The sequence below is a fragment of the Sciurus vulgaris genome (genome assembly GCF_902686455.1).
Source record: "Sciurus vulgaris genome assembly, chromosome: 3".
Lineage (NCBI taxonomy): Eukaryota > Metazoa > Chordata > Mammalia > Rodentia > Sciuridae > Sciurus > Sciurus vulgaris.
The window spans coordinates 73,337,816-73,363,240 of NC_136463.1; the positions used below are offsets into that span (position 1 = coordinate 73,337,816).

Below are 25,425 nucleotides of genomic sequence, written 5' to 3' on the forward strand. Positions count from 1 at the left end.
CACAGCTTTTAAAACTCCAATATCAACTCTGAAAAATGCTTAGCATTAATAAACAATTCAGCTAACTTTCTTGCAACATATCATGGTTCTAACATAGAAAAAGGAAAACTGCAATACTATACCCTATACTGTGAATCCTGAGCAATTTAGTTCCTAAAGTAGAAAAAATAATTGACTCTCCATGCAGAGAAAAAAATTTACCAGATGAGATTAAGTACAAAATTAAAAGCTAAGGTAATGGTTCAGAAAGACATCTTCCTCCTTCCACATCTATCACTAACCAACATCAGGTCTCTTGACATTTTTTACTCTTGATATGCCTTCTCTTGAGGCCACATGTAAATGTCATACACACACTTACCTTTTCATGAAGAAATAGGACATTGCTCCAGGAGAGGAGAGATTTGAGACACAAATAATACTTCATTTTTCTGACACAACACAGTATACCCACCACTAAAACTATTAACCATTTAAAAAATGGCCACTTACTTGGTCAAGATTTGAAAGGCTGTTAGGATCCTGACTCAGACCTTGGTACTGTCCCCTGAGTCTGTCACCAGCTGCTATTTTCCTAAATTTCTTCAGATCCACAACATAGAGTGCACTAAACAGAGAAGATCCATGTGTTAAAACCAACCATGGTTTTACGGCAGAAAAAGTAACCCCACTGAATAATGGAATAGTCAAACATTCTGGTTTCTCTTTGAAAAGGTGAGTTGTAACCCTACAGTAGAGTTGACTAAGAAAGTTACTGCAGAGTTTCTACTCTGCCCAGTAGCTCACTTTGATCACTGTTCCTTATTTGTCTTCCAAGGAAATAATCTCTGACAAAAGACTTCTACAAATATAGCATATTTGGTAATAAAAGCTACAGTAACTGATAAGAAACATTAGTCAAAAATATCCTGAAAATGTCCCATATTTACAAAGGAAAAAATCCACAGTACTACAGTGGTTTTGGACCAGGACCTAAAGCCTGAAACTGAAGTCACCATCTCATCACTTACCTCTGTAGGTGTCACTTCTTATACGTCCCCTGCCCTCCAAATATTCTAAATCACACTTTTCCCAGAGAAAACAATGGAGAGCTTATTAGAAAAGCAATGAATGTATACACGGATTGATTTAAGAAGTCTACTTCTAGTAATTTACCCTATAAACATATCTCAAATATGCAAAATAATATATTTAAGAGATTATTCATTGCAATATGGTATGTCATAGGAAAAGACAACAAATAACACTTATGCTCAAATAATAAACAGCTGAAAAAAAAAGGAAGAAGGTCCCTTGCTATATAGGATCTACAGGTAAGGTATTTAGTCTTAAAAAAAAAAAAAGTAACAAAACAGTATAAAGAAGAAGATATACTTTGTATATAAAAAAGAATACACAGTCACAGCTGTTCATGTAATAAACTCCAGAAGAACAAACAGTAAACTTGGGGAGGATATCTGTGGGGGTGGGAACTTGGTAAAACAGAGAGATGGGAAGGTTTTTTCCATGTTTATTTTTCATAATTTTCATTTTTAACCATATTAACATATCACCTATTCACAATTTAAAATATAAAAATAATTAAGTTTAAAGAAAACAAAATCACAAAATGTTGTTAGGCATTTTCTTTTTGTAGTACCTGATATGATACTTTCGCCCAGCTAAGTGACTAGCCCAGTACCCTGACTTCCAGAATCTGTAGCCATCCATTTCTCTTCGGCTATCACAGAAAGGAGTATAACCATAAGGGGCACCGTCCAAATTGAAATCTCTTAACTCTTTCAGATCTGTCCGTACAATCTGGAGAAAAGAAAATCAAAAGTCGTTTGTTAAGCCACCACGCAGACATCTCTAATGCAGTTTCCTCAGAATATAGAGTGCCTTACATAAGGTGGCAGGGAGGGCAGTTGGGTGGGTGATGGCACAGGCTCTAACAGATACACTTCAAGCCTAGATTGCTCCACTTATTAGCAGGATGCTTTCACTAACATGCAACACACTTAGACTAGCATGTGGTGTACAATATTCTAACTACTCAAAAGAAGTACAAATAAACTCAAATTGCTTAGGTTTACTGTGTCTCAGTTTCCTCATCTATAAACTGGAGATGATGAGAGTCCCCATCTCACAATGTTGTCGGTGGGATGACATGAGTTAACATATGGAAAGATATTGAAGAATGCCTTCCCCAATGTAAGTGCTTATAAGAACAGAATGTGGCCACATTAGAATCAGGAAAACATGCTTCAGCTTGAGCCACCTGAGACAGGAGGTTCAAGAGGTGGTGAAATCTCTGTCCCCATGACTTGCACACATTATATCACTTCCATTCAGGTGACTCAGGTTTCAAGCTGAGGGTGAGAGAGAAGGTTGGAGGGTAGAAGTGCATTTATGCTATTTGAGTTTGTATGCTCTAAAATGTGTTCCCTATAATTAAGTAAAATCCTGACATCCGGAAGAATATCTGTAGCAGTCCTCATTATCAAGGCCAATCATCTACTTGAGTTTTTTCTATCACCCAGATCAATAACACCTTATCTGTGGGGCAGAGCAATGAAGATGGTGGCAAATACTGTTAAAACTTTATTTCCTAATTTTTTTTTAACCTCCTAGTTTTGGGGTTTAAAAAATATATTTTTAGTTGTAGATCGACACAACATCTTTATTTTTTTAATGTGGTGCTGAGAATCGAACCCAGTATCTCACACATGCTAGGCAAGTGCTCTACCACTGAGCCACAACCCCAGTCCCCCTAATTTGTAGTTTTTATGTTAAATGAATTAAGATATGACTGCATACATGTTATTAAAATTACTGTTAAAAAGACACAAAAAAAGTGGAAAAGAAAATATAATAAATGCAAATTAAAGTTAAAAACTAATCATACCTGGGTGATACTTTCTGTATTTTCTTCATTAAAAATATTTTTAGTTGTAGATGGTCTTTTATTTTATTTATTTATTTTTATGTGGTGCAAAAGATCAAACCCAATGCCTCACACATGCTGGCAAGTGCTCTATCACCGAGCTACAGCTACAGCCCTTTATATTTTCTTTTCTTCTTTTATTTAATTTTTAAATTTTATTTGTTCTAATTAGTTGTACATGACAGTAGAATGCATTTATATATTTTCATAGGTTATACATAAATGGAGTGTAATCTCTAATTTTTCCGATTATACATATTGCGGGATCACATCAGTCACGCAGTCTATATTTTCTTAATAGTGTAACACAAGTAGGTGCTTTTCCATAACTGGAAAATAACATTTTAAAAACAGAAAGGAATTCTGTTGCCTTGAAGACAAACTTACAATCTGGACTTTCAGAGCTCACCTGATCAGCATCCACAAACAGAAATTTGTCAACAACTAGTGGGAAAAGTACATCCAGGAAGAGGATCTTGTAGCCCCAAATGATGCGCTGCTTTTCAGTCTGTTGATGAAGCCACCGAGGCCATTTGTACTGAACAAGTTCATACTGGAAATTGTATTCATTTGCCATGTAAGGTATAAACTCCTATTTTTAGACAAAGGGAACAATAATCATTCATTCTGATTAAGAAAACTGACTTCATAATATAAGTCAACTGCTGTGATAATGGTACAAGTAAAACATATTCACCAAAACAGTCTAACAAAAATTGGGCCCCAACTGACTTGAGATTACTTTAAAGAATACACATAAACCTCTGTCAAAACCCTTTCTTTATGGCTTTTGGTTACCACACGAAATGACAGAAATCTACAAGTGAAGTCTTTAGATCTAAAAGTGTGTGTGTGTGTATGTGTGTGTGTGTGTCTATGTGTGGGTGTATACACACATGCATGCACTTAAAGACACATGAACTTCTAGTTCATTTATCTAAATCTGATTTCAGTAAAAAATATTTTTTTGAATCTTTTTCGTTTTTTGGGGTAGTGCTAGGGTTTGAACCCAGGCCCTTGGGATGCCAGGCAAGCACTGTGCCACTGAGCTATACCTCTAGTCCCCACTAAAATAATTTTTGAGCTTAATTATAAGCTTTTCTCAAGGTTAGTTCTAACCAGGAAATAAGACAGCAAAGCCAAAACTATGAATAAATTTGTTGCTATTAAATAAATCAGATTCTAAATACAAATACCTTTAGGGTACCAGAAGTGAATGACTTCTTTATAAACAATGTTACTGATTACATTAAAAGGTGTTTAATGTGATAAAAGGGAAAAAAATCAAGTTAGATGACAAATCCTGACTGATACAAATAAAGCAGAAAACTTCCCAAGTGTGTTTTTGTTTTGCATAGATGAAGCATCACTTGCACATATCACCTGGCAGTGGTTCATGAGAAAACTAATCACTCTCCTCAATGTAAAACTTCACTGAGTTTGCTAATTAAAGTCAGACATCCATGCTTCAGAGGAAGGTAATGCTATTTCATTAAAACATTGCTTCTTACAAAAAACATAGACTCTCCTATATTATCTAAGTTTCAAACAGGTCATAGTTTTGTAACAACTTGTTCACCTCATGGAACAATCTGGAAGGAAAATCAACATAGACATATACAACTAAATTAGGGTAGTCAAATAAAAGGAAAATTTTTAAAGCATACAGATAAAACAAAAGCAGTAAGAAAATATTGTAAATATCTCCCTAATAAGAACAGTTTTCTTTTCCCTATGAAACAAACCTTAAATGTGGGGGACAAATAATTCTTCAAAAACCAGAACTTCACAGGAGTCTTAGTATTCTTTAGCACTGATAGCATCATTATGCTGCCAAACAAAAACAAATAATAATAATAATGTTTCAATGCTTTTTAACCTTATAACATTAAGCAGAGTCAATCACAAGGCAGCACAGCAGAACTAACTTATGGCTTAATTAGGCAAAGAGAGATGTTTAGTAATGGAAAATGTGCTTATTCCTACTTACAAAGTTATCACTGAATGGGAGAGAAGGGAGATTTCTCTATAAAAATATACATAATTGATAGATGCAAAGTTAATTCTGCTGTACCTTTAAGTAAACTGCTTCATGAACTGATATATCAATTATAGTTCAAGTAAATACTAGAGGCTGTGGTAAATGAATACATCGTTCTCCAAACACCCCTGTCAAGGCACAGCAGTATCAGTACTGAGGAGAGAACATGTACATGCATGGCCTCCCTCAGACTGGACAGAGCCCTCCCAGGAAGAACAAGGAAAAGCAAGGGGAGGACGGTGGGTACAGGCTCAGGATTTCTGAGTCAAGGCATTTAATTAAATAAATTATTACCATTGTCATTATTTTAGGTCAGATGTTTCTGAGAAACTAGAGGACTAAAAATGACATTTTGATTATTTTCTATAATAGATTTGCAGAGAAAAAAAGGAAAAAGAGCCTTGGCAAGTAAGTGATTGTCAGGCAAAGGTGTGTTCAGAGCTGAGTCTGCTGAGTGCCTTTCTCTCTGATGGCCATAACGTCAACCAGTTGAAGCCTGTAGTCTCTCTTACCTCTGGCTGTGTGACCTAGGCAAGTCCCTTCCAGCTCTGATCTTAGTTTGTATAAAACAAGAGGTTTTCTTACCTATGAACTAAGATTTCTCTTGGCTCTAAAATTCCATGAATCTTTAGAATGTGAAGTGTTGCATGGGCCTATTCTTCTATTCTCTATGTTCATCTCTTAACATTTAGTGGCCAGGTAAACACCACTATCTATAAAATGTGCACATGATATTAAAGGTCCATAGTCTTCCAGTGTCCACTGAGGCATTCACTATCAGGCTTCATGGAGTTGACCAGATCAAAACAAAGAGGACTGCATAAAGTAAGCTACTCAGAGTCCTCAGAGTGCTCTAAATGCACGTAAGTGCAACAGACAGAATCCCACAAAACCTCTAAATAAGAATACCATGACAAATTCTTTTACAGATACCAAAATAATCAACAAGACTAACCGAAGAAACCTTTCATAGAGATGACCAGACGCAACAGAGAAAATGTTAATTATGTCATCTTTATCTTGTTTCACTTCCTCCGTCTTCTGGCCTCCTGAAAAGCCCCTATAACAAAAGAGATAAAAACAGGACTCTGTAACTTTAATGTTATGTATCTAAAAAGAACAAATAAAAAAATTATTGAAAAAAACACAAAAATACAAAACAAGACTCCATGAGATTCTTGAAAGACAGTACCTTCTCATTCCCATTCCTGTCCTAGAGGGTGAGAAGGGGTGGGGAGAGTCACAAAGCACTCAGCACTCTGGGAAAGGGCACAGGGCTGACCCACAGGGTAACAAGGAGGATGCTCACATCAAAGCATCATGTTGCTTCAGGAATAGATGGAGCACAGGCTACTCCACAGAACACAATTTGTACAATCTGAAGTAAACTGAGCAATTACCAATCACTTCTCCAAAGATCAGGCACAGCCCACCAAAAGTTAAGAAGGTTGGAACAGAAGTAAGTTTATCAGGAGACATTTATCTCTTTTGATTAGTCAACTGGAAAATACTCATCCATTCCAAAGTAAGAATACTCATCTATTCAAAATCTGGCTACAAGAAGCAGAATGGAAAATCCCAGACACTATCTTAAAAGGAGGGATGGATGGTGCTTATATCTATTTTTACTTAAAGACATTTTATAATGCCAATTTACCATTTGAATGAGTCCCAAAATCCAGATTCATTCTCATTTGTCCCATCGCTCAGCAAGTCTTCATTCACCATGTCGGCCTTCTTTTGAACCTGCAATGTATGTGGCAGATTTTATTTCTCCTAGTATGTCCAAGAGGCGTAAAACTAACTTACACAGAATGTATGCTATGAATAATGCCAAGAATAGAAAATCATCAACCAATTCTCTCACAAGCAGTTACAGCCCTAGCCAGAGCCTATCAGAATTCAACATAAATGCCTTCATCTGATTTTCACATTAGAGCCTTAAGTGAGGGGACAATAAACTCTTTTAATGAAATCACCATTTTTAGTTTGTACAATGAGCCAAGAACCTCAAATTCAGATGCACTGAAAATATGGTTTGAATAAAGCAAGAGGCACAATTCACCAAGCTAACAACAGATTCTAGGAAAGAGGCATTTCAGGGCATCACCTATTTTCAAGGTTTACTAATGCAAACACAGGGTGAATCTTCTCCACAGCACAGTTTTCTACTTGACCATGCAGAGCTGACTGTTTTCTGTGTGTAATGATTATTTATTCCAAAATATATTTTACTTTAATTGAAGGCACAAAGAACTTCAAAATAATGAGGACAGCAGAAATTAAATCAAACTACCATTTCATTGTTGAATTTTCACTGGCATTTCCCCCCAATATTCTGAGAATAAAAACATGAAATAATACTATAAATTGTGACTACACAGCATAGAGATGCTCTATGAAAACATTTTATATAAAATGGGACTGGTATTGCTCATTGAGACTACCCAAAAGGTACAATCTCTTGGTTAAACAAAATCAGTTTACATTTAGAAAGACATTGTGGCTTAAAGCAACATTCCTAATATTGCTACAGTAAATTCCAAAGAGAATCTTGGGCTGGTTTCAAGATATACTCATTCCTCCCCCTATCTGTGGGAGGTAAGTGAAGACTCAAGTCTCCCTATGGACGCCTGAAACCACAGACAGTATCAAGCCCTATATACACTATCTTTTTCCCTATACACACCTCCCTATGATGAAGTTTAATTTATAAGTAAGGTACAGAAAGAGATTCACAATAATAAAACAGAACAATTACAGCAACATATTGTAATGAAAGTAATGTGAATGTGGTCTCTCTTTCTTGAAAGTCAAGATAAAGACCGTGGGTGACTGAACTCTAGGGTAAGATGGACTGCTGTCTATTTTTACATGTTATCTTCTGAACAAAGAATGTCACTACCTTGATCAACTATAAGAGTGGCTGCCTTTTGTACAGCAAACTCACCTTCACTTTAATAATTTTGCTTTTGAAGTTGTTGAGGACAACAACCACCTCATCAGCATCAGGAGGAGAATCTGTACCATCATGGCTTAGAGAGAAAAGAAATACAGATATTACAAATCACAATTCTCAAAATGCAGTAGATGGTCAGCCAACAATCTGCCATATTTTTTCATCACCTTCATCATAAAGGAGTTTTTCAGAACCAATAATTTCCTTACGAGCTGAAGGAAACCCCTTCAAGTTGCATAGAAGCCCTTGTTGAGCTCTCTCTATGAGGTGAGTACTCTAATTTCCTTCACAAGGTCTGCTCTGAATTTCCTGTGGTAGAGTGAGAAACTGCCAGGTATGTTAAGCACATGGTGACACTGAACAAGGGCATAGGTTCACAGGTCTGAGCCATGCAAAGGGGTTGGCTACTTTGAACCATCACAAGAACTGCCTTACTTCCATTCTTTTAATTGGAATAGCTTTATAAAGAACTCTACTGTCCCTCTATCTGGAGGCCTATAAACAGTCAAGTCAAGGATTTGGTGCCTCCAGCAGGAAGAACTATAACTAGCTCATTTGTAGGTAGACAGGAACACTGGAGGAAAAAAATTAAGTAACGTTTTCCTACTAACCAATTATAATGCTTAAAACTTCGAAACACCAAATTTCAAGGTGCGGAAGGTCACAATAATAATATGAATACACTACATTTGCTGCCATACAGAAGAGAACAGAGTTCTCTGGCAAAAGTAAGGTTCTGACAACCACGATGCTAAGGCAAAGGGAAGACAGGAAAGTCATATACAGAAAGGAAGGAATTTGGGAGCACGATTAAAACTCTGTAAAACCACTATCTGGAGAAAACATTATTTGGAGAAAAACCTACTATTTAAGATAAAATGTTATTATAATACAAAATTATATTTCCTGGGCAAGAAATACAAACTAATCTATTTTGTTTTCATGTGTGTCGAATAATACAATGGAGCCAAGGCAAAACACACAAGGGAGTATTTCAAATAAACTCTAATGAAAATCATCCCTAAATAAATTGGCAGGAAGTTTTTTCATAATCTAAAACTAATTTAAATTGTGTTAAGCAGAATTTAGACCAATTTCTTTAAAGGCAGTATAAAATTTTTAAACTAATTTTTAAACTAATAGGTATGAGACATAAACCTTAAGGCAAATACCCAGCTACTGACAAAATGTTCTAGAAGCACTTCCACACCACTATGGGCAAGAAGACCAGAGCAGACAAAATGGCTAAGCTCATAGGCCCTGTGTAATTGCAAATCTCTCAGGCCAGATATACTCTCCAGGTAGAGAAGTTGGAATGTTCTTTTTTTCTTCCTTCTTCAAATAACTAGATTTCTCATCTGCCTATAGAGTGTAACACAGTGATAAAATGATTTGATCCTGAGATAGTGTTGGCACAAAGGAATCACTGAAGCATAAAACTTGACTATTACTATCTATACCTCTTATTATTCAATTCTCCCCTAATACTTATAGCACATTTACTTTCCTAGAAAAGCACTGTTTCATCACACATGAGCCTATAGATTAAATCTGTGGTGCCTGGCAAAATGCCAGGGTAGTATCCTATTAGAACTGATTCTCATTTCAAAATGCTCAGGAAAAATGTACCTGCATCACTTAATCCTACCTGTAGATTCTATAAATATCTTCAGACCGTCCCTTCCTAAGTCTGAGAAGCCAAGCTCCTGGGTTGGCTTTTAGCTGAAAGTAGCCCTAGGAGAAGAAAAAGAAAAGCCATCAAAATACTGCTTCTTAGGGATAGTTACTTCTTTGGGTGTCTAAAATATGATGTTTATCTTATAAATAAGATGGTTAATAAATCGGGCGATGCAAAAAACACAAACAAACCAAAAAACCCAACTGCACATTAGAAACTCTAGAAAATACAGCTCAGTCAAGCCAAGAAGTCTGCCCTTAGCTATGCTTCAGTGAAGAGTCAATGTGTGATGTCTAAATAAGACGCAAACTACCTAAAGGAAAGAACAAGGTTGAAAGTTCATGAACAATGCATTTCCAGGGTCCAATTCAGTTAGAGCACAGTATTGCAGCATGTTTTTTTTTTTTTTTTTTTTTTTAACTTGACATGTAAATCTAATTTCCAAATTTAACCAAACAAATTTTTTTTGTTTGCCTAGTTTTTTTCCTTCCAGCGCTGGGAACTAAACCCAAGGGGGCCTTACATGCTAGGCAAACATTCTACCACTGCGCTACCTCCCATCTCCAACACTTAGCAATGTTGTATGTTACTATTTTATTTTTAAATTTGTATTTACTTATGTTTGCAGTGCTGGGGATTGAATTCAAGGCTTTGTGGCAAACTAATAATTTTTATATTGACCAAATTCTGTCAATTATAAATTTTATTTTCACTTTGTGGTTCAGAATGCTAATTGTTCCATCATAAATAATAATGTCCAAGTTCATGTGACTGCCATATCACCACCTGATGCTCTGGTTATTTACCAGATTGGCCATAACAATGGTATCCACAATAACTGGATCAGCTGAAGTTCCTAATGTAAACTGCAGTCCTCGTGGGGGTTGGCCTGTGGTGATGTCATAGCAGTGGCCTTCTAGTAACAGGTACTCCAGCTCATACTCAGCAGCCACTATGCTATCCACCTGCAATACCAAAATTAAACTATGTGAAGACTATTCAGCAACAACACGGATGAATCCAATATGCATTTTTACAAAGTAATGAAGAAGACAAAAAAGATTTACATATTACATGATCATATTGAATAAATTCAAGGAAAGACAAAACCGTAGTGACAGAAAGCAAATCAGTATTTGCTGAGGTCAAGGTGGGCAGAGGGAGGAGAGGGGACTGCCTGCGAAGGGAGATAAAAACCTTTTGGGAATGAAGAAATGTTCTGTATCTTGATTGTGATGATTTACTGATTGTATACAATCATGAAAACTGGGTTGGAAGGAGAAAATACAATAAGGAAATCATTCCCAAAATAGGATAATACTCCTAACATCATAGGAAAAAATTTAAAAACCTAAATAAATGGAAAGACATCCTACACCCATGGATTAGTACAAAAACTTATATACAATGTTCATAGCAGCATTACTCTTAATTGCCCCAAAGAAGAAACAACCCAAATGTCCATTCATGAATGTACAGAGTGTTGTACACACATACAAAGGAATATTATCTGGCAATATAAAAGAATGAAGTACCAACACATGTGATAACATGGATGAATCTTCAGAGCCATTTTTTAGTGAAAGAAGCCAGTCACAAAAGGTCATATGGTACATGATTCTATATAGACAAAATGTCAGAATAGGCACATCGTATAGAAAATAGACTAGTAGTTGCCTGGACCAAGGGGAACAGGGATGACTGCTAATGGGTATGGAGCTCTTTCTGGGGGTGATGAAACATATCTGGAATTAGATGGTAGTGATGGCTGCACTGCTCTGTGAATATAACAAACCTCTGACCTGTCCTCTTCAAAAGGGTAAATTTGAAGGTATATGAATTACATCCGAATAAAGCTGTTATTTTTTTAAAAACATACTTTTTATCTAAAAACTGATTTCTCAGAGGCCCCTTGATTCATTTTGTTCAGTAAACCACCACTAGTTACAACATAAATGGGTTTTATACATGATTAAATATTTGGAAGCCATGACATTCTTACCTCTTCTAAGTAAATATTATCAAGGTCATATGGTGTTCTGACAGATTCTACCATCCAACTCTCAGGTGTGTTCAAATTCAGAGTAAACAGTGGAGACTGTGGCATATCCAAAAATTTTGCTATTGGACCCTTAGAAAAGCTATTGTCTGAAGTGAAAGAAATCTCTGGTTCTAAGACATAACGGTAAAAGCTGAAATTGAAAAGAAGAGTGTTAGACTTTTTTCTAGTTTAACTAGTTTCTAGTCAAGACTAGTCCTTGAGTTCGCAAGCATCAATACAAGCAAACACAGCTTAAAACAAAGTGGATTTGGAGGAATATCCTTTCAGATTGGGAAAAGTACTTCCAAAACCATCTTTCGGTAGTTACAGATGCAGGAGAAGAGAAGGATGGGTAGAATTGAGGAGGAGGCCATTCCTACATGTGGGTGGCTATAGTCAAGGTCATGAGCATTTCCTGAGCACTTTTTTCTCTTGGGGAGAATTCGCTTTTCTCTTAAAAATCAAGTTCTAAATGGTGATGAAGTTCTCAGGCTAGTCCTGAAAACACTACCTATAATAATTTAAACATTTTGTTATGGGAGGACAAAGGTGAAAACTGGGAACCCTTTGGTTACTTGCTATGACTCTTTCAAAAGGCTCAGAATCTAACCTATAGAACACAGCACATATGCAAGTGAGGAACATATGCTACACCATTAACTGCTTTTTGTATTAGTTTTTTTATAAATAACCACTCCAAAGCCCCTGATAGTAGAGAGTTAAGCCTGTTCTCTTTTTCAAGATACATGTAAATTAACCTAACCAAGTTTCCTCTAACATTTATATTGCAACTTGAAATGACCACTCTTAAGATGAAAAGCACAAGTATAAGTAACCTGGATTACTGCCACCTAAATGCTCACAGGCCCACACTATGTTCTTAAAAGTTCGGATTAGGGCTAAAATTTGGTACAAATGAACATTTATTAAATGACCCTTTCAAGCAAGAAGTCTACCTAAAACCCACTAAACTCCTTAACATTCAATCCTCCTGTTGGATTTGGTTCCACTCTTCTAATTATTGTCTTAAATTGTCTGTTTTACCTTTTTAAAGGCATGTCCGAAAGTTTAGACTGGCAGTTCATAAATACCCTTAGATTCATGTTTATCAGCTGAGTCAAAACCTGAAAGAACAAGTCAAATGACAAAATATTTAAATTTCCTCTTCAGAGTTTTTGTTTCTTGACACCAAGCTAAAGAACATTTCTTAATATCTCAAGAAAAAATATAAAGCCGGGAATAGTGGTGCATGCCTGTAATCCTAGCGGCTCAGAAGACTGAGACAGGAGGATTGTGATTTCAAAGCCAGCCTCGGCAACTTAGCAAGGCCCTAAGCAACTCAGCGAGACCCTGTCTCAAAATTAAAAATAAAATGCATTGGGGATGTGGCTGAGTGGTTAAATGACCCTGGGTACAATCCCTCATACCAGCAAAAGAAAAGATAGAAAGATAACTGCCATAATGTCTGTAGTGAGGAAATTTCTAGAAATCACAACTCTCGTGCAGAATCTAAATCACACATACGTACAACTTGGGGAGCAGAGAAGGTTAAGCTATCACATATCACTGTTCCTTACCTAAAGAAGTGTAACATAGCATCATAGGGAAGCAGCAGATACATGATAAATATCTATCTACACAAGGAAAATGCAAGGGCTTATGGCTTATGGCTATCACCTCACATAACTAAAGTACAAAAAAAAAGATACAAATACCCACAAAAAAGGTTAGGTGATAGCCTGGCATGGAGGCACACACCTGCAATCCCAGGGGCTCAGGAGGATGGAGAGTTCAAAGCCAGCCTCAGCAACTTAGCAAGGCCCTATCTCTAAAAAAATATTAAAAAGGGCTGGGAATGTGACACAGTGGTTAAGTGCCCCTGGGTTCAATCCCCAGTACCACAAAAAAAAAAAAAAAAAAAGGAAAAAGGTTAAGTGATTATACTTCAATAAAAATATTACCTTAAAAAAATCCAACCAAATGAAATGTTGAAGTGTTTTAGTTAGGGCCTTCAAAATGTACTTAAAATTATAACATCCTTACACAGATCTAAAAGACATGATACAACAAAAAATCCATGGCAGTTATAAGAAAGAAAAGTGAACAGAGCAGAATTCTTTTACCTTTTTTATTATAATAAATCAACTTAAAAATAGTTTGCTCTGAATGAGGAGGTTATTAATTTTTTTAATTATATAAAAATAGCCAACAAAAACTTGGACCAACTTTCTAAAGTTACAAAGTTCTTTTCAGGGCCATTATCAAATTTTATGAGGAATATTCTGCTCAAGATGCCCTATAGCATTTTCCAATGCCCCTTGAATATAACAAAGAGAAAAAAGAAGCTCTCAGAGAATCCAAGGGTATAAGACTACTTCAGATAAAGATGATATGAACTGATGAAAATGGTCCCTACCAAGAGCAATGGGGCAAGCCTCTGTGCTTCTCTGGTGACAGGGTCAACTACAGCCACAACATCAAAGTACGTCTCCCCTTCTTTTGGCCTCAGCTTAATAGCACTATAAAAGATCAGAATGAACAAAACATTAATATGGAGGATACAGGAAACAAATTTAAGTTACTGCAATGTTTTTGTTTTGGTTTTGGTTCAATATAACCTATTAGCCCTCAAGCCCTCTTAACATTTCAAAAAGCTTTAGATCTGAAACAACTAGGCTAGGATAGTGGCCAACCATGAGATTAAGTCTATTAATAAAGTTTTTAAAACCCTGATAACTCAGGTTTACTCAAAATGTTTTAAAGATTTATGTGAAGAGAGGAAAACCAGCTTGAAACTGAACTTAACCAAAAACTGCTAAAAGCTAGTGGTTAGGTTAGGTTCTACAATTATTGGAACATCATGCTGATTTTTACTTCCTGGAAAAAAGAATATGAGAAGAAATAAATCATTTTTTAAAAATAACAGAGCTGGGGATGTAGGTTCAGTGGCCTAACATGTAAGGCCCTGGGTTCCATTCCTAACACCAAAAAATAAATTAATTAAATAAAAAGAACATAAGAATATTCCAGAAAACCTGCAAAACAGAGAAAAAAATGTGATCACAAAAATCACATTATCCCAATGATTAGCTGCATTTCTATGTAATTCTTTTTAGATACCTGTATGAAAATTAGTGGTAACTATAGACTTAAGAATTTTAAAATAATTTCCTCCAACCCCCACCACTTCAACATAAAGATTTTCACATATTGTTACACATCAAGCATCCTGAATAAGAAATGATATTTATTTACCAAATGAAACTGCCACAGTTTACTATTCTTTATTGCTGGAAATTTAAACAGCTTTCGACCTATAAACAATCTATATAGACAGCTTCTCCATATCTGCAAGTTCTTTAAAGTCAAGGAAGTTCTAGACATGAGATTATGGAGTTATGGGACACAAATATTTTTGTGACTAATATGCATTGTTAACTGCATTTCCTAAAGATCTACAGAGATTTACAAGAAAAAAAAAATGAATTCCACCACATCTTTCTTAGAATTAAATTATACATGTTTTGTCTGTTCTTACAGTTGGTTACTCTGTGATTTTCTAAGAAGAAAATACATTTATTTACATAAAGCTTCCTATTACAAGGCTTCCCTCTGAAGTCACACTGACTTAGGTGACTCAAGAGAAGCAGGGCCCTCTAATGAACTATAAAAAGGAATCAATTTGAATGGATTTAAAACTTCCCCCAATTTTTCAAAATGATTGTGTGTGTGTGTGTGTTGTTTTGTTTAACTTGGTAAGTATTTTATTGTGGTTTCAATGCAGACCTCTACTCTTATACAAGAGCATTTACTCAATGGGATGAAAACAAAAGTACAACACAAAGCAGAACACAACTATTACAACTGGGTTAACTTTAGTTTAGATGTTGATGAAGTTATTTCAAATTTTAAGTGGTTTGGAAATAATAATCACTTTAGAATAGCTTGTTATGCAGCAGATGCTTGCAATTTCATAAAATTAACTCCAGATTCAGTCACCTACAATGATTATTCTAATACAACAAAATATTTTTTACTCTAATACAGTTGTTCTCAAAATGTGGCTCCAAACCACTTCTATCAGTCTCACCTGGGCATTTGCTAGAAGCAAACTTATGTCTCCTGCCCAGCTTTACTCAATCAGAAACTCTAGAGGCAGATCCAGTAATCAGCATTTTCAAAAGCGTCTGAGTAAAAGCCCAAATTTGAGTGCCTCTGCACTAATATAATTTGCAGTTCTGTGCTACTCTAGAATCTTAGCAGAAAAGCTCATTAGAAAATAGCATTATATAAACTCTTCCAAAGGGAACAAGAAAGGGGGTCTCTAATAGGACTTCACATTGGAACACAGCACCTTATTAGGTCTGCTGTGCCAGGGTTGGTAGTTTTACCCCTTCACCAACACAGTAACTTGCAACAGGCATGCCCAGATACTGATCCTGTGAGGGCATTTAGCTACCCCCACCTCTACAATAAGAATAGGGCAAGACAAAACCCAAGAAGACAGGAATGCTGGTGTGAAAACAGGAACAATAAAAACTAATTATATTATGTTTAAATATACTTATATATTGGTAAGAGAAAAACCAGGAAAAAAGCCAAAAGTGACAGAGGAACAAGATTTGGAGATTTTATATATATATATATATATATATATATATATGCACACACACACACACACAAATATATACACTTACTTAGAGTGAGTAAAGCAAATATCAAAGAATACTGTGATTCACTAATGGTAATGCTCACAGGCATAGACCACACTGTGACAGTAAGGATGTACACAACTGATGGTTCAGACCTCTCCATTCTAGCATAAATGAGAAACTTCTGATTTAAATATGAAAAAATACTCATTAAGCTAACATAACTCTAATAAGAATTTCTCTAATTATAATTTGTATCATGATAAAATTTGTAATTAGGGCATTTTAATTATATAAAGGAGAAAAGGATATTCTGTAAAAGACAGATACTTGCCTAGGACTCATGATCTTAGTCATGAAAGGCAAACAAGAGAGCAGGTCAATTAGGAAATGTTTGCTACCCTAGGATATAGATAACATATTACTTTCTAGAAATACGCAGTGTTGAGAAGATGAGTGCAAAGTGGGTGCAATCTGGTTGCTGGTGGCAAAATTCTATGAGGGTTGGATGGGAGCCACATAAGTCTCCACTCACTGGTAGTATAAGAAATTAGGAGACATAGTCAGTGCCAGCACAGAGAGGCTCAGTCCCAGCCTGCAATCATCAGACAATCTAACCCCTGCCAATCTGACCCCCACAAGAATTGGCTATGAGAAATCATAGGTCACTAGACCAAAGACCAATCCATGCCAGGCAAATCAGCTCAGAATCACAAAGGAGTAGCACACAGCCAGCCATATTCAAAGCTTCCCTAGAATTCCAAGATGTAATCAAATTATGTACTTTCCAGGCAATTGTACACAGTCCTTCTTCGAAACAATTTAATCTAAGTGGAATCATGAGGAAACAACCCAAACTGTGGAACATTCCACAAGACAAATGACTTGGACTCTTAAAAAAAAAAAAAAAAAAAAAAAAAAAAAAAAACCCAGGCAAAGCAAGGAACTCTTCTGGACTAAAAGGGACTAAAGGGACAACTAACTGCAACATGTAATTAAGACCAAAACAATAAAAAGCACTTGTGAAAGGTGATTACTGAGACACTGGAGAAATGCAAATAAGGATTGTGTATTAACACTACTACATCAAGGTTAAATTTCTGAGGTAGCTATCAGTACTGTGGAGGACATCGCTCTACTCAAGAGATACATGCTAAAGACTTTAGGCATGTTATGTCGTGATGTCTGCAACGTATTTTCAAATGGTGAAGAAAAAGTGTGCATGTATACAAACACAAAAATAAATATTATATGTAATAAATACAGATGAGAGATAATGCAAATGTGGGATACCCATCTGGCATTCCCATGGGGAATCTAGGTTAAAGATATCTGGGTATTCATTGTAAGTTTTGCAACTATTTCTAGATTTGAAACTTCTGAAATAAGGAAGTGAAGAACAAAAGGGCTAAGATTTCCTCACAATACTAAACTTATTCTTTTTTATTGAAAACAAACCACTTTTCAACAAAAGATGCACGAGACAAGTGCTTTAACAATCTGTTTATTCTTCAATACCAGAAAGTTACAACTGTTTCATAAAATACTATTTTCTACTATGAGGATGCATGTTAGAGTGATTTGATTTATTAAGAAATAAATATCAACTTCCATGCAACTGAGAACTGTGTAAAAATTTCATATGAACACCAATATACATTTATGAAAACTATATACCAAATCTTCCACTTCTATTACAACTTATATAAAACTCATGGAGGTACTGATATGGGAAAATAAAGGTAAAGGCAAACCTAAGAGTTTAATATTCAAGAACATGCACAAATTCAACATTAATTCTATACCTGTGTCTGTCTTCAAAAAACTGGTACTCAATTCTTGCATCTCCTTTGGGTTGAGCTGAAAGGAGAGCATCCACCTTCATTACCAAGTCACTTGCCCTGAAAGATGGGATTAGGAAATCTTAGCATTAGTTTAACTGAAGGTTTTCTAATTATTGCTGAACATATCACCAGTCCAAATACTGAACGCTAATCAGGACAGTTTAAAGAAGGTATGAACTCATACCAACAGGCATAAGAAAAAGTAATGATTTTTTAAGTGATTAGGTGGATGGCCCTGAGGACATTATTCACTTTTTCCATATATGAAGTACAGAACCCTACTTCACAGGGCTCTTGTAAATACTGTGCTGACTAAACATATCAAGCACCTTGCACAGTGCCTGACGCATGACAGGTTGTCAATATTATTTACATTCTCTTTCGCTGGCTTTTAAAAGATGTTATTACTTTCTATGATTATTAGAGTAATAATTCACTGCAAAAACACTGAGAGAAATACAAAGGAGAACATAAGCTATGACAGTGTAGCTCATAATTCTTTTTAAATATATATGAACAAAAGTGGGATCATACTTGGTAACCTAACTTTTTATTTCAAAATACATCATAAAACCTTTTTATTAGTTAATAAATACAAGGATATATTTCTATTTCAAAAACTGTAAAATGATATACTTATGGACATATCATGATCTATTAAACCAAACAGCTATTGAATATCTATGTTGTTTCCAAATTCAATGTTACAATCAACACTATAGTGAACAATTTAGAAAAATATTCTTTTTCCCCGACTTCTTCTAAAGTTGACTTATTATTATTTTTGTGGTGCTGGAGGTTGAACCCAGGTCATTGAGCATGCTATGCAAGCACTCTACCTCTGAGCTATACCTCCATTCCTATACTTGATTTCTAACCAAAGAAGATCTTGAACTACATCAGGATCCTAAATAAATGTTCTTATCTATTGAAGACTACATATTAAATAGAGTTTTAAAAGAGCATTTGTGATTATATTTCAACTATAATCAAGTTTATTTTTTCTTTGAACAACTACATCAAATTAGCTTTTTTGGTTTAATTTTTCAATACTAATTCTGAATACAGAGAGCATAGGCCATTTTCTGCCTGCTATGTGTTAACATGGTCACAAACTATGGCAAGGGACACCCAGTTCAAAGGGCTGGCGTGAGAAGGCCAACAAGTAATTACCTAAAGATTCACAAAGGACCATGGGTAAAGAGCACACAGCCAAGCTTTAGAACACTGTGGATAGCCTCTTGGCTTTAGGTTTGGGTCATGCATGCAAGCTGTGGCTATAACAGGGCAGCCACTACAAAATGAAACTGCTTTGGCACTAATAAGAACCCTACACAAGACAAGGGAATTCTGAAAACCCTGTGAGTTTTATATCAATTTCCAGGCAGCCCCATAACTAACTTATTTCTCTAAACAGTGATGGATAGACCCAGAGTCATCTCCTGTTGGTAAAAGGCAAGTCTCACAGGCAGTCTGGCAATGATACCGTCTATAAAGACTCCAAGAAGCTCTCCACAAAGCAGCCAGAGAGAGAGGGATTGCTCCAAGGGCATGCCAAACCAAGTCTAGGTTGTGACATAGTTGCTTCGATGCATGAAGTACCTCCTCGCTTGCATAAGAGAAGCATTTCATAGCCTAGGGTAAGAGGCATCACTCAAAACTCACTGAGGTAGGAGGGAACTTCTTTCTCTATAGCCCTGGTATTGGCTAAGATGGAAAAAACTTTATTTCCAGGGTTGGGGATGTAGCTCAATGGAACAGCAACCTGTACAGCATGCATGAGGTCCTGGGTTTGAGCCCTAGTATCATTTGGAAAAAAAAAAAAAAAAAAAAATTCTATATCACATGAGACTTGACAAATGGGTTACTCTGGCAGTTATCAAAGTCGAATGTCACTAAAATGTGAATCTTGAACTCTGCAGCAAGATGGTACATGAAAAAGATGAAGGAAAAAACAAAATTTTAAAATCTTATATCCTCCAACTATGAATCAAAGAAGACTCTCAAAAGAGTGAAAAAGCAACCCAGAAAATGGAAAGAAAATATCTTCAATTCATGTACCTGATAAGGAATTGATATCCAGACTATATCAAGAATTCCTACAACGAAACAATAATAAAAAACCAAACAGCCCAATTAAAAACAAGCAAAGCCTGGGGATATAGCTCAGTTCATAAAGTGCTTACCTGTCAAGCACAAGGCCCTGGGTTCAATTCCCAGTACCGCCCCCCCCCCCCCCAAAAAAAAAGGCAAAGAACTTGAATAGATATTTTCCCAAAGATATGCGAATGATCAATCTGCATGTGAAAAGACATGCAATGTCATTTAACATTACAGAAATGCAACTCAAACTACAAGGAAATACCACTTTATACTTATTAAAGTGGCTATTAAAACACACACACACACAAATTAAAAAACAAAACAGGGACTAACAAGTGTTGATGAGGATATGGAGAAACCGGAACCCTTGTGCATTATTTGTAGAAATATAAAATGGTACAGCCACTGTGGAAAAAGGTATAGCAGTTCCTCAAAAAACTAGAGTTATATTCTCAAAATTTACATACATGTGATATTTAGTGTAGAAATCAGGCTTGTATGACTGTAGGCTCCAGTTACACAGCAGGTACATTTATTTTCTTTCATTAAGAGAAATAATCCACTAAAATACATTAGTTAATAAAGTACTAAAAGAATTAAAATAAAAAGCCAACAATAACCAACTCATCATCACCTCTGGAGGATGCAAAAGCAACAACTTAGAATTCTGTACTGGAAAAAAGAAAGAAAGAAAGAAAGAAAGAAAGAAAAAGAAGTATTTAACCTGCCTTTCCTTCCTGAACAAAATACTACTGAAGGAAAATGAAATAGATAATAAGGAAAAGTCTCTTTCTGTAGATGTTCCAGAGAATAAATAAACTACTCTACTTCCATATATCAAAAGTTTTGATACTATAACAGAATCAAAAGTTTAATAAAAACTGGGAGAATTCAGTTCTTTAAACAGCAGCCTGTGAAATAAATTAACTTGTTTCAACAGAAAGATATTAAAACTTGAACATTTTTATAATTTAAAGCTAGAAATAAAACATCTTGGACTAGGTAGTGTAACAACATATAATTCTAAATTTGACCAATGAGACAACTAATTAATTTACTCTATGGCAAACTTACACATCTTCTTCTACTCGAAGCTGCTGAATATGAGATTTTATTTTCTGTCCAGAAGTTTTTAAGATGATATTTTCTAAGAGGTGGAAATCATCTTGGTTAAAAAGCTCACTATCCTCCAGTGGCCCAATGATCTATGAGGAAAAGAAGAGCAGGTGGTCAGAATGGTCAGAGTTGATGGGCCATTTATCACCAGCAGCTAAGGAGCCCTCTGCTGGTCTCAGGGGATCTCATACACCAAAGTGCCTTAGGCCCAAGGCAAGTACAAGGCAGGTACAAAAAATTAATTAATTAATTAATTAAAAAATAAAAAGGAAAGCCTGAATCAACTCATAGTTATTTGTTTACTTATTAACTCCTCAGGTACATAGATTATACATATACATACTTCACGTTATTTTACAGTAAGCAAACTCCAGGGTAAAGTAGTAATCTTCATTAATTCTGACCAAATATCAGTAATAAAGTCTACTTCTAGGACTGGGATGTAGTTCAATGGCGAAGTGTCTGCCTTGCATTCACAAAGCTCTGGATTCAACCCCCAGTTCCAAATAATACAGGAAAAAAAAAAAGAAAAAAACCTCCAAAAAAAAAAATAATAAAATAAAGTCTACTTCTATGTATCAAAGCTGTATTGAGTCTGAAAGCCACCACACTCTAACTATTTCCCACAAAGTCAAGACAAAACAGCAGAAGGCTCTACATAGGGCAGCTATTTCAAAAAGCACACTTCCTTGGCAACAAGGGGCAGAAATATCATTGGCACTTCAGAAGCCCTAATCACCTTTGAAAAGAAGGTGGCTCTGTTTGAAGAGTTTACTAGCGTCAGAGGAGCATGCTGCAAAGACTGTTCGTGGACCTAATTTGAAGTCAAGCTTGTCTCAGCCTGACAAATCCTCACCCTTCCATTGCTGATGACCGCCCTCTGTCCCTTCTTCAGCTTCAGAACATCCCTGCAGTACACGGCATGAGACAAAATGAAATCCATTTTGGAAGACTCAAAGACCTCTTTAAAAAGACTGAAATCCATGCCCTAGGGAAGTAATCATTTTTAAAGGAAAAGTCATTGTTACTAAGCAAACCATATAAATGAGTAACCAACAAATGTAACATAAAATGCTCTTTTATGACAACTGAATTTCAAAATTAACATTATGTTTCAATTCTCCATTCTCCCTTCTACCAACCCCACCCCATAAAGTAAGTACCTATTCCTTTCTTCTATTTCATCATGTGATTTGTTCAGTTGGCAATCTATTCTCCATACCTTTAGTTTGCACTTTTAAATCTTGTTAACTTCAAAAAGAGCTGTTTTCTCTAACTGAAACTCAGTATATCTATCATTTTATAAGAAATTTTAAAACTACAAAATACTTAAGTAACATTAAATAAATGAAAACACTGGTTTTACTGGAAATAAATCAAGAACAGACAAATCTTTAGCTCATAAGTGATTCAAATCTTCATTTTTTACTTTATAAACAAATCAAAAAGTCTGTCTTTCAAACTAAATAAAAGGCATCGTCTGAAACTTAGGCAAGTTTTTAAAAGCAAAAGTGAAAAGATGAGGCTTGGTGATAGAGTGCTTGCCTAGCCTTTTCAAGGCCCTGGGTTCAGTCCCCAGCACTGGGGTGGGCGGGGAGGGGTAAGCAACAATAGGAATGTGTCAGAATTATTTCTTAGGAAGATCCTTCTAAATTTAAAAAATAAAAATAAAAAATCCTTTCAAACACAAACTAAACACAAATCCTGATATTGAAAAGGACACATCAGCTCAAGGGAGTGGACATCTATGGCAGAACAAGGAACTCATAGAGCCTTACCCCAACAGAGAACTCCCCAATGTCAGCTCCTGTGGCCAGAGCCTCTGCTGTCTCCTCCTTGGCCATTTTGGTGATGAAGTTCTTAGCAGAGTTGGAGGTCTGAGTTTGGAGAGCTGCCCAGATTGCTCTGGAGATCTGGGTGTTCTCATAATTTATCTCTTTGCTTGGATTATTGATCATGCTTATCCTAACATTGTTACTGGATTTCTATTCACAAAATGGAACAAAGATGTATGAGGCAGATGTTTCAGACTTAAAAAGAAGCATTTACACCAATCATATTCCATAAATTCTCTAAGAGCAAATAAATGCTCCCTTAAAAAGTCTTCAGTAGTTCTCCTGTGTTCAGAATGAAATTCAGATACTATAGTTAGACCTTCAAAACCGTACATGAACTGGCCCAAACCTTCCTTTCAACCTCATTTCTAACCACCCCTGTAATACAGCAGACATTACAGACCATCAGAGTCCAATTTTCCCCAACACATTTTATATTCTTCTAACAAACATCATGCCTCATGCTGGCCTATGGACCTCAACTACATTCCATCTATTCTCCCTTAAGTCCCAACTACCCATCAGGGGCCTGCTCAAACCCATCTTCATTCACATGGTCTTTCTAGCTGCTTAGTAAAAATTAATCTCTCCTGGAATGAAAAGATAGGAGTCCATGTGGAAGAAGATATCTGGGACCCATAAAACCTAAAATGGGCTTGTATCAAGAATATAAGCAACAGAAATTTATACTAATATGAATCAAAAGACATGTGTAAGAGTATTCATAGCTGTATTCTTCACAATAGTCCCAAACTAAAAACTCAGTCATCCCTCAAACAGTTTAAACAAAGAATAAAATTTTGTGGTACTGCCATTACAGTATAATATTACAGAGAAAAAGAACTAAACATCACTGAGAAAAGAAACCAAATATAAACAAATACATATCTAAGATTCCATTTAAATAAAGAAAAACACAGGTGCTCTGTGTTGTGAGAAGAGGGAAGAAAGGGGGTAGTGACTGGAGAACAAGCGGGGGAGGGCCTTCAGGAATTCAAGAATTCTCTATTTCTTGATCTGAGTAGTGTCACATGGATGACACAATATTCTATAATTTAAGCACTTACAAATCTTTATTTTACTTCAATGAAAATATGTGCTTATGAAACTGTACTCTCCTTCCCAGTTCTCCCACTCAAGTACCACCTGAGTGGTTTATCAGTTTGTTAAAGTACCTGGTACACACATCACCCTTCACTAGAACCGCCCCTGACTTAACCTTGGATTACCTCACAGTGTCTAGTCTACTCCCTTGCATAACAGAGGCACTTGGCACCACAGTGAACCTGAAATCACCTATGTATTTCCTTATTTCAGTAAGTCTTTCTGGGGGCACAGGATGGAAAGGGGACACAAAGAGGGCAGTGAAGTCTGAATGAAGCTGCAAATTCAAACAGCTCAGGAAAAAGAATTTTGACACCTCATCTTCTGACAACAGTACTCTCTAGAAGAATCAATATCTTCTCAATCACTCAGCAATGACATTCACTTAAGTCCTTTACTCATATGCAACATTTTTCAGAGCATCTCTGTATTTCTCTGTGCACTTTGATCTACTTTTCTGAAATGTTGGCCTCTCTTGATGGAAGGACCCATCTCTCAATAATATGCAAGGTCCCCATAGCATCTTTGCGGCAAGAACACACTCACCCAAGAAAAACTTATCTGATAAGGTCTCATATTTTTTTCCTAAAAGAATCTATTCCTTTAAATAAAGCCAGGACATTGCAGTCTCTGAACTCATTTCTTAGGAGCTGACAGACCTTTGAAGACACAACACTCCTTCTCCTCAATCACTAAGAAAGCAGGACTCACTACCCACCAGAATGATCAGATCAACACAGATGCCTAGGAGGACAACTGCAGCCTCAAACAAAAATACAAAATGAAGTCCTAGATACTTGCCTGATGTTTAATAGCATCATACAATAATTGCCTTCCAGAAGGAGTATCAAAATCTCCAACAATCCAAAAAGTTACTGGCCTGATAAAAGAATCATCTGTAAAAAAAAAAAATAGCAAACTGAATTGAAAGAAAGAGCATATCTTTTGGTTCCAACATTGTGATGAATACAAATAATTTCTAAAAACCATGCACAAAGTAAGAAAATGACCAGTTTTTAACGAAGATACAAAGCAAACAAGCAGCGAAACTTCTCTACTAAATGAAAGCAGGGTAAGCTTTCAAGTAGCTTAGTTAGAAACTAGGAACATGCACTGATTAATTCAG

At 35.9% G+C, this 25,425-nt stretch overlaps 1 protein-coding gene across 4 annotated transcripts in view; it reads right to left on the reverse strand.

Moving 5' to 3' along the window:
- Positions 1-25,425, reverse strand: part of UGGT1 (UDP-glucose glycoprotein glucosyltransferase 1) — a 170,597-nt gene that overhangs the window by 72,066 nt on the left and 73,106 nt on the right. For all 4 annotated transcript variants that reach the window (XM_079130425.1, XM_079130426.1, XM_079130424.1 and 1 more), the window contains 17 exons: positions 25,101-25,195; positions 23,139-23,345; positions 22,217-22,348; positions 21,319-21,449; positions 18,103-18,198; positions 14,062-14,164; positions 12,690-12,769; positions 11,607-11,796; positions 10,411-10,569; positions 9,575-9,660; positions 7,918-8,002; positions 6,625-6,713; positions 5,923-6,027; positions 4,672-4,756; positions 3,336-3,518; positions 1,640-1,800; positions 493-607 (listed from right to left, as the gene is read on the reverse strand). In XM_079130425.1, the coding sequence (XP_078986551.1) occupies positions 493-607; positions 1,640-1,800; positions 3,336-3,518; positions 4,672-4,756; positions 5,923-6,027; positions 6,625-6,713; positions 7,918-8,002; positions 9,575-9,660; positions 10,411-10,569; positions 11,607-11,796; positions 12,690-12,769; positions 14,062-14,164; positions 18,103-18,198; positions 21,319-21,449; positions 22,217-22,348; positions 23,139-23,345; positions 25,101-25,195 (2,102 nt within the window). The remainder of the gene's footprint in view (positions 1-492; positions 608-1,639; positions 1,801-3,335; positions 3,519-4,671; positions 4,757-5,922; positions 6,028-6,624; positions 6,714-7,917; positions 8,003-9,574; positions 9,661-10,410; positions 10,570-11,606; positions 11,797-12,689; positions 12,770-14,061; positions 14,165-18,102; positions 18,199-21,318; positions 21,450-22,216; positions 22,349-23,138; positions 23,346-25,100; positions 25,196-25,425) is intronic.